This window comes from Pterocles gutturalis, unplaced genomic scaffold, assembly GCF_000699245.1.
Source record: "Pterocles gutturalis isolate BGI_N339 unplaced genomic scaffold, ASM69924v1 scaffold2594, whole genome shotgun sequence".
Lineage (NCBI taxonomy): Eukaryota > Metazoa > Chordata > Aves > Pterocliformes > Pteroclidae > Pterocles > Pterocles gutturalis.
Genome location: NW_010127861.1, coordinates 2,027 through 12,834, shown reverse-complemented (window position 1 = coordinate 12,834; position 10,808 = coordinate 2,027). Strand labels below are relative to the sequence as shown.

At 36.4% G+C, this 10,808-nt stretch overlaps 1 protein-coding gene across 1 annotated transcript in view; it reads right to left on the bottom strand.

Annotated features, from left to right (window-relative positions):
- The window catches only part of DCAF6 (DDB1 and CUL4 associated factor 6), a gene marked incomplete at its 5' end in the record, with an annotated part of 70,108 nt that extends 60,624 nt beyond the window's left edge, over window positions 1–9,484 (bottom strand). The window contains 2 exons of the mRNA XM_010079398.1: window positions 2,921–3,013; window positions 9,423–9,484. Coding sequence (XP_010077700.1) covers window positions 2,921–3,013; window positions 9,423–9,484 — 155 coding nt within the window. The remainder of the gene's footprint in view (window positions 1–2,920; window positions 3,014–9,422) is intronic.
- Between the last annotated feature and the right edge of the window lie 1,324 nt (window positions 9,485–10,808).

Below are 10,808 nucleotides of genomic sequence, written 5' to 3'. Positions count from 1 at the left end.
CCCACATCCCACTCCTCTCTCCACTGCTGGCTTTTTTGATGGCTCCTGAAAACCTCCCAGCTCTGGGGCAGGAGCCGGGCCAGCCCTGGGCTGGGTCCGTGCTGCCCCAGCCACCCTTCTTCCATGCGCTGTACCCCTCATTATCACAGAGGTAGATCTACCGTTGTGGATCACCTCCGCCTTGGCCAGAGGTGGGTCCAGCTTGGAGCTGGGGAAGCTTCTAGCAGCTTCTCACAGGAGCCCCCACCACTACCAAAACCCCACCACACAAACCCAATACAAGAGGGGAGAGAAAGAAGCATGAGAAGTTGCTAGTGCCCAAGCAGCAAAAAAGATGAGAAAATGTAACACACACACAAAACCAACCCCCAAAAGTGTATCATTAGCTAGACGTAGTAAAACAATTATCACCACCTTACTTCATTAGAGCATTATTTTACTACCAACATGTAACAAATACTTAATGGCTGAGGAAAAGTGGGAGGGGGATCAAAGAATTTCAGATGTTTTTCAAAGTACTTGACTAGCTGTTGTAATTCAGACATCCTCATAACTTTTGCAATTGCTTTAATATGTTACACAGAAAAAAATCAACTGAAGAGGCAACAAATTCACAAATTCAAATTGCATCTCTTAAAAACACAGTAGTACTTCCTCTGAAAAGGCCAAACCCCCTTTAGATGCACAGGAAAGCAAACCTAATTGAACCTCATCTTAAAGTGAAAAGTACCAATCCTGGTTCTAGAAAAGCTGTAAACTTTCAGCCCCACTAAGCACCCTTCAAAGCTCCCCAGCACTTTCTCATGTGAGCTGAACCCTTTCTCTCCCAGAAGACAAACCAGGCTAAAGATTTAAAAATCCTGAGCTTAAGTACTCAAAAGAATCCTGTCTTCACACTGGTATTAGCTGAGAGAAGTTTCAGGCTCCATTTAAAGGTCTTGAAAACTGAGTGTAAATACATGAGTTTCCACCTTTTTGTACCATACTTGTACTGGGTAGAGCTTTAGCTCCAGCCAAACTCTCCCTTGTCCCTGCCCCCAGTAATGTGATGCCTAAAACAAATGAAATGAGGAAGAAAAGAGCCACAAAAAGAATTACTCTCAACCATCCCAAAGTATAAAGCACTCATCCTTTTGATTTAACTTGTAATTACTATTAGAAATCACAGCAACACATTTCTCCTCAGATGCACAAACACTATAAACATATAAGCTATTCAAACTTGAGAAACATATTCAGAAAAATTTCTCCTTCTGAGACACATTACACAGCAACAATTAACATTTGCATCTGGCCATAAATCTGGAGTGACTAACATAAAACTCACGTAAATAAGAGTTAAACAAGATGAAATGCTTCCTTATTCAACTAGATATTTTACTAACACAGAAGACTATACTGACGGCTGAAGTCTATTTTAGCTACTCTAGCTAACTCATAACAGAAAATATGGCGATAGTGATATCTGCCAAGATGACAAAATTACAGTAGAGTTCTGGTACTGATACCAATTTCCTCCCTTTTCCTGTATTGATTCTTTTACTCAAGCCAGAGAAAATAAGCCAACGCTATTGTAACAGTCATTAAAAATTGCATCCCTAGTGCATTTCAGGAACAACACCGATTATTAATTCTTCTTACTAGTACGTGCTGGTTTATAATTGCATTTGCATGTATTGAGAGAAAAAAAACCACAAAACACAAACTATCCTATAGTGAAATATTAAAGTAAACTCTGCACAATAAATAATATTGAACACCCTTTACTTGCATGAAAAAATTTTACTTTGTAACTCTCTCCAACAACACTCACTTTGAAATATATATTTCATCCACTTCATAGGTGTCTTAGATACCTCTTCTTCAGCTGAACTCCCAGCCCAACAGAAACCCTGGTCTAATGATACTGATCTGAACTTTGTCAGACTGATACCAGTAGTTGAAACGAAGAGACTACGTTTGCAAGCCTTGGGTCATTTGCGGAAGTGAGGAAAAGGGCCTTACCTATAGGCACAGGCAACACCCTGCTATTATTTTCCCACCACAGCTCTTCAGGAAAGCAAAATATTGCTGCCTCCATAACCTCCGATTCAAACTCTCTTCCACCATATCAACCACACATATTTAACTTTTCAGCAGCTCTTCAGGGTTTAGTTCTCAACCTCTGAGAAAGTGTGGGAGAGAGGACTCCGCTTGAACATTGCTGCACAGGATCCTCAGCACTGAAGGGCACAGTTCAGAGCATCTGTTCTAACAAACTATCAGCAGTTCTTTAAAGAGCAAAGTGTGGAACACTGCTATTACGTGATGGATGCTAGCTGACATTACTGGAAGCCATTCGACTGCATCATAATCCATGTGAGGTCAGAAGTGGAAAAGCAGAGACCTTCACAGCGCTTTCCCCTTCACATTTCCCTACTTCAGTACAAATTCTTCTCCATCCACATACATGCACACACAAGGCAATTTAATTTCAAATGGTAATAAAGTACTTTAATCAAGACTGACACTTCAACATTACACAGAAAGACAACTCAGTGTACTACATACAACAAAAGCTAACACAATATTTTAAAACTAAAATGAAACAGAAAACCATTTATCTGCCTAGAAGATTTCACAAGGAGTACTGAATCCTATTGCTAATTCTGACACTAATCTGTTGTGAGACCATGTTCCTTTTGTGCCAGACCACCTACCGTAAAATGGGATAATACCTATGTCACAAGGGATTAGAATACTAAGGTTTTAAAGCACTGTGAAGTTTTATTCCCATTTATAAACACTACAAAGTCCCTGATATTATCTTTGGCAGATAATAATATCTGAAAAATAATATCTTGAAAAATATATTAATATATTGAAAAATAATAAATTACATTTTATTTTAAAATTACTGAGTATCCAGAAACAAACCTACCTTTCTGCTGTAGGGATTACTAATTACCAGATTGGTGTCATCCGAACCAGATAAAATATATTCTCCTGTATCATTCCAGCAAATTGTATTCACCTGCATGAATTAACAAAAATTTAGTTTAGACTTACATTAATTAAATTTTCAGAATATTAAAACATCAATACTCATCCAACACTGCAGAAATAAGAGTTAACAATTTGAACTGAAATTATGTAATTTCTAAGCCGTTGGCACCAAAAAAACCCAAAAGTTTTTAAAACAAATTGATAAGGGAATCACCTGCTTCACCTATGGCATCTCAATTACTCCCTCTGCTCCTGAAGAGTCCATCAGGTAAATTAAGCCTTCCCACAAAGGGCTCAGTAGCCACAATTTTACACATTTGGGTGCTTTAATGTACCAAATCTGCTCCACAGAGTTCTCCAAATTTGAACTGGAGGGCATCACAACACTCTCGCTATTGTACCTTCACCATATTCAAAATCTGACCATCCATTGCTTTGTATACTTTTCAGTGACCACACCTTCTCAGGGATCATGTGAAAAGCACTGCAGAATCCATCTCAGATCCCTTTTGAGAAGCCTGAGTATGCTGGGAAGGTACAGAATTGTATTGGGAGAACTTTACAACATATTTCCTTATCAACTCCCCTTTTCACAAGACTGTGTTTAATATTGTGTCAATGAAATAAAGCTGTAAAAGCACTCAAAATCCAGGAAGCTAGAGAGTATCCTTAGAGTAACCTGTCTTCAAGCAGCAGCTCATGCACAAGCACCAAAGACTGCATGCATGATCATTACTTTTTCAAGTAGCCTCTAAAATAGCTTTAAGTATCAAACTGCAGACATCAACATCTTCTATTGGCTATATTCTGTTGGCCGAATAACTGCCTTACTATGATGTATCAGAGTGGACAATATAATTAGTAAAAATCCCACTTCATTCTAAATCCTTTTTTTTTTAATTCAAATGTCTCATTCTGAGCCCAAAAGACAAATCTTTTTGTTTAAATAAATATACCCATTTTAGTTACTATTTTAATCACAAGCCTAATTGGGGTCCTTAATTGGGCCAAGTTGCAAAATCAGAATTTGCTCTTTCAGATGGATCATATGGGCTACAACTTGACACATTCATTTAAATTAACTTCTGCCACTTAAAGAAAAACAAAAACAAACATAAAACAAAAAACACGAAAAAGGACATCTTCATGTTACAACAGACATGCCTACGGCAGAGCTAGCTCAATGCTCAGCAGCAAATAACATTAGGAATCACTAGGAAATGCACAGAAAAGCAAACATCATTCTGTCAGTGTATGCATCTATGCATGGGAAATCTGCATCGTCCACACCATGCAGTTTTGGTTCATATCCCACTCCCATATTCTCTTTTCAAGTGGGCAGTAATAGAAATGGAGAAATTATTAAAAATAATGTCTAAGGTGATCATAGGTATCTACCACTTTTTATTGTAAGAAGCAATTTGTAGTACTCTGGGGAGAGGATATGACAGAAGCTTATGATATCATGCATGAAGTGGGAAAAGAAAGAAATAATTTTCCATGGATCTTTACAGTACAAGAAATAGAAGGCCTTCAATGAAACCAACACACGACACACATGGCATTTTATTAAAACTGGAATTCATTGTCATGGAATGACCTAAACACCACAAGTGGAAGAATACACATTTTCATCAAAGAAAAATTAACAGAAACAAAGATGCATCCTTCACCTCCATCTGTCCATTACAGTGTGATGTGTTCTCTAGAATACCCCTCAAGTACTGTCTGCTTGCCCTGTCTCAACTTTCCTCAAAAATCAGCACTGGTCACTCTCAGGGCCAAGTTATCAGGCTCGAGTGAGCTTTGGTATGACCTCGCATGGCTGCTCTTACGATTTTATAACCCTGGCTGTCAATCAAGAACCAGGCATTCAACCAGCCCCCAGATCCATCTATCATTGAAGTAACCCATCCTGACAACAGATGCACTTCAAAAATGTTGTCAAACATAGTACTACAGCTAGGGCAACACAAAACTCAAGAACATTCATTTTCATCTACATTTCCTTTCAGGCAGAAAAATACTGTCATTGCCCTAAAGAAACCAAAATGCTAATACAAACACACAAGAAAAGAAACAAGACAAAACACCGAAAAAACCAAGGAAGCTGACAAAAAATTAAAAAACACGATGTGAGAAAGAAGAGGTAGCACAAAAACTGAACAAATTGAGGGGGGGGTGTGTCCAAAAACAAAATCTGAAGGACAGAAAAAGCAGAGAAAGCATCGAAGATGCAAAGGGGAGACATGATTATCTAAATTGCAGCATCACAAGCCTCCACAAGACATCAATCACTTTCTTTCTAAATTCCAATTTCATTGCACTGACTGCCTCAGGCTGAGAAATTTCAACATACCCCACCCAGGCCAAAGCTGGTTCAGAAAAAAATCCTGAAGTGAGATGACATAAAACAAATGTGTGCTAGAGGTCCATAACTAAACAGGCTTGTTATTCTGTACCAGTTCACCTTCTCACCATCACTGTCAAAAAACTGTTCAGTGGAATAAGCTTGACTTTTTTTTTCCCCAGAGAACACCTGACTTTGCAGTAAGTCATCAGTCAATACACTACACTTCTCAGTGTTCAGTACAACCTATTGACCAACAGTGAATAACCCCAAGAAATATGCATATGGATCTCTAAAACCAGATGCTTGATAAGAACAGATTAAAAATAATGTCTCATTCCATAGTAGCAAACCCACTATTAAAATACACTGTAAAATGAGGACTAGCTAGAAAATTACAAAGCCATGTAGAAAAGCTAAGTATCTACCAATTTCACAGCCACCCAACAGCCAACTAAAAGCATAATGTAACAGTTACTATACTAAGGGTTTGACATTCTCGGAAAAAGGTGTTAAAAGCAAAATAAAGGATATATTGAACACAAATGACAGACAATTACTAACAAGATGAGAAAAGTCAAAGGACATGTAATTAGCTTTTCCTATTAAGTAGTCCACATTATCAACTGTATATAATTTCATTTGCCACTCAATTAACCTTGAAAGGAAGCAGCACACACTGTTGTTTCATTAGTCAATGAATCAAAAATAAATGTACTATCTTTGTGTTTTCCTCAAAGACAATGCAGGAGGCAGTACAGCTAATTCTTAAAAAAAAAAACTAAAAAAGCAAACTCCTCACTTCTATGCAACATAACACTAGAAAATTAACTCTTTTGTGAGCAGAACAGATTAACAGAATACAAGAAACAGAAGAAATGAAATTAAAATGACTGTGGATATTCTGAATACCAGAAAGATCTCCCAGTCAAGGAAGGGGGTGAAAAAGGCACTACTTTTCTTCTATGGAGGAAAAGGTGAAAACTGCATGTTCCAACAATATGCAAACAAACTTCCTACACTAATTTAAGCATGGCTTTGAGAACTGCATCTAAAAATTACTTGCTCACAAGTGCCGTCCTGAAGGAGATGTATGCCACACAGGATGCTTGTTTGTTACTGAACTGAATGTCTATACACGGAAATGAGAAAATATTCCTCCCAGTAATCCTCTATTTTAAAATGTAGTATTTGCTCATGCCAAAGGCTCCATCTACCTATGCATTCTGGAGTTCTACCTTCTTCAGCTTTCACAGGATCAGAACTGGAAGAAAATAAGTGCTATTTTTACTCCAACTCGATATGGTTTAGAGCTGCTTTCTCCTCCACCTTCCTCACACTTCATCACTGCTGGTCCAAATTGATTCTCTTTCAACACTTCTCCTTTGGATTTAGCCACTTCATACAGAAAGCATCTGGCCTAACTCTATACATTTCCTCATTGTCTTAAACTCCCTTTAGAGTTCACATGGAAAATGGCAACTTCTGCCACACATATGATGTCACTGAATTAGACAACGTGAATCTTGCTGCAAGAGGCAAATCATGCCCTGGAAGAATGACAAGGTTACAAGCAGACATCAATGATTCAGAAGACTAATTCCATTACTTCACATACTGCCACTAGAAAATTTGTCTTCAAACGAAGTGGAAAACTACACTATTTCAAAGACAATGGCACCTAATGAGATTAAAATACTTGTATCTCAAACAAAAAGGTGCTATGGTAATATTACTGCTACAAGAGCCTGTATACTTGAAGATATTCATAGAACTAACTACTCCGTTCTTCAAAGATACTGTATGTATAATCATACTCGGGTACAGTTGTGTTTCCCACAGGATCTCTCTTTTGTGTAACATAGACCAAATGGTAGGTAGGAAGTTGGACTTGACTTTTATCCTCAATTAGAAGATAAAATTCTTGCCTTAAGTATGTTGCCCACCGTGTCCAATTACATAGCATGCTTTATATAGAAAATACAAGTCATAACTTATTCCACACAAGAATGCAAATGTTCTTAACAAAAAAAAAAACCCTAAACCAAACAAAAAACTAAAACCAACCCCCACCCTCCAATGCTCCAAAAAACCCCAACCACCCCCAAAAAAACAAATCCAGAAACACCCTTAGTAAGACAACTAAGCATGCATTTCAAATGTGAGGAATGAATGCCAGATTCAAAAACTGTAGGGGGAAAGAAAAAAGGACTCATATGATCATTTACCATTTATGGTATAAACATTTTAACCAGCAAGGGCATTGTAATTTCATTTACTTTTATCTCACTGATTTTTTTTTCAAGTAAGCAGTAAGAAATTATACTGAATGGTTGTTAGCCATAAAAGATTATTCCCTGAAAAAAATACACCATAAATTAAGTAAGAACTCCTAATACCCCATTCTTTAAAGGTGGATAGTTCTGAGCAAATAAAATTTATAAAGACATTTTTCAAAGTGTAGCAGTATTTTAAACACCTGCATATAATGCTGTAAGTTCACAAAACATTTTCCACCCAGTAAAACAATTAAGCTAGGCCACGTTAAAGCATACTTTTAAAACTAACACAATCAATTCAAAATGAATTTTCAAATACATATCTACCAAGTAGATCCAAGCAACAGCAAACAGCCAACACCAAATTTGCAATTTCTGTTACATGACACAGAGGTAGTTAACTGATGTAGTGATCAGTCACTCTATTTTTAACAAGTAGTGAAGAAATACTATTTTCCTGTCCCCTGCTTTATAGGCAAAAATTACTATTTTTACAAGAAAACAAAGAAAAAACAACTTTAAAACTCCAACCAACTTCAGGAAAAGAAACTTGAAAAATTTCATCTGAAGTAAAATTTGAAGAGATTTAAAACTATTAGAAAAGAAATTCTGAAGTAAAAATCACTGTTACAATTTTGAATACAAAATCTGATAAATAACTTTCTACATAGAGAATTATAGAATAGTTTGTGTTGGAAGAGACCCTACACTGTCATTCTTATAACATTTCTCAAACAAACCTGGGAAATTAGTGCATTTGGTTTTTTTAATCTGTACCAGAACATTGAACTCAACAATGGCAGTCAGCACAGCAAAAAAAGCTGATTTACGTACAACAGTTCTAATCCTTGCCTTTCCCAGCCTTTCTAGTCTCTCAAAAATAGACACAAACCAAAATCATACTTCTGATCTCAAGCCAAAGGCTAAATTTTTTTAGCACTTTTTTCTTTAAAACTGCTACTGTGTTAATTAACAATTATAACACTCCTGAATTTTAAGTGTAAGCAACTCAAGAAAAAAAAACAAAACTTTACATTTGAACAGCTTTTGAAATAAACATATTGAAGTATAAAAGTTACACTTAAATTTGCACTTTTTTTATAGCACTGTCCCAGTTTCATCTAGTATCCTTTCACTTTTCAGATATCTTGTACAACAAAGACAATGCTTTAACAATCATTAATTTCTCCTCTATTAATCAAAGGTAATATGGCAATCTTTTTACCCTGTATCTCTTTTAAGTAAAATCTTTTATTTACAAGAATATGACGTACAATATTTGGACCACTTTTGAAAATTAAGTATTTAAATCAGCAGTATTTCAAGTCATGTTATTGCCTTTCAGGGGAGGCTTATTTTTGCTTTTATCGTCTCTTTAAATAAGCATGTAGCACTTGATCATTTGCTTTTTAGATGTGGAGAATAAATCACTCAAAACACTAATACAGCTTTAAGTCAAGAAAATATATGAACACAGCACAAAACTACTAAAGATTCCATTTAAAGGTTTACGATGAGTTCTAACTGAAAAGATAAGCATGTGTTTTCCTGGCAAGGAGATCAATTCATTCAGCAGTGGGATGCAGTATTAAGGCACAGGAACAGGATTGTTTTGCTTCAAAGGTAAAGTGTCAGAGGTTTAAGAAGAAACAAATACCTAGGGAATTCAGATGTAGGTCTCAAGAAGTGGAGCATTCCAGATCAGCTTTAATACATGGTATTTGCATTTTTAAGTTAAGGAATTATTACTGTGGCAACAAAATTACAATTTAACATCTTTTAGCAAACAAAAAAAACAAGTGACTTACACATCCATCATGCACATTCAAGGTTGCTTCAAGTTTCAATCTTTGGATAAATTCTCTTCTCCCTGTGAAGAAAAATACCAGTTACATACTCTTTTAAAACAATAACACTGAAGAATTAAGACCTTGCTAATGGGCACTAACAAGTAAAAACCTAAACAATAAAGAACTAGAATATAAATGTACATCTTGAAACAGTTCATATGATTCTCATTTTACAAATGCTAAGACAAGCATCACATTTGCTAGCTCTTCCACCTCCTTTACTAAGAGTTCAGAAATGGCAAAATAAACATTTCACAGGTTCACAGACGGAAGCTTCCTCTAAAACTAATAGCTATAAAGCAGAAAATAACCCTGTGGTTAGTTGGTTAACTTAGGTGAAAGACAGCAAGCATAACACAGTTCAAGAAGTACAACCTTTTGTATAGGAATACAAAGAAGAATGTGTCAGGTCTCGAGTAAAAAGTAAAACATGGTCTCATGATTTCAGCAAACTGGAAGCTGACCTTCCAAGCATTATCTACAACTCTACATCTCCTCTTGAACTAGAGAAAACATAACTTCAACTTCATTATTAATGTTGTATTTTGAAAAGTAGCATTGAATTCCAGTACCATTCCATTTGATATATGCTCAAAGAAAAAACACAAAGGAAGCTTTTAGAAAGGTGACATGACAGGAAGAGATTAAGGAGAAAGAAGAAACATATAAATGCACATTGAGTAAGGCAAGGTCCCAGGAACCTGATGTCCTTATTACCTATATACAAGCTGACTTACCACTGCACTTAGAACCACTGCTGTACTACACACGTGAAGAGGGAAAAGTAAAGTATATTGAAAACAACGTGGTCACTTCCAAACTACATGTTTAAAAAAATAGCTCCAACTTTAATTTAGAGTGCCCCTGTTTTATGAAAACAGGTTATAATAAACCTACTAAACCCCAGAATGCACCTTCAGAAAAGACAGAGAGCAATAAACCTAATCTTTTTACTTAAACCCTAAAAGTACTTAAACTCAAGGACCATTCTCTTTTTTGTCCTGTGTTTGTACAACTCTCAGAACAAAACTCCAGGTAAGAGCATTAGACTGTAGGCCTATGTTAGGCTGCACCGTTTTCAAATATGAAACCTATCAAATTCATTCAAAATTAACCTTCCTGCCTTCCTTTGAGGAAACTACAGAGTCAGGGAAAGAACTGCAACAGAACCCTCTCCACATCTGAAAAGCCTACATTTCTGAACCTGTTTCAGTTCAGCTCAAGGCAGAACCACTTCAGAGCCCAGTATTCCCTCTGGCAAATTTGGAAAAGTAATTTCTCCTCTCTCCGCTCATTTCCTCTTCATGCCTTTTATTTGTTCTATACACTCTCCAGAACTGAAAA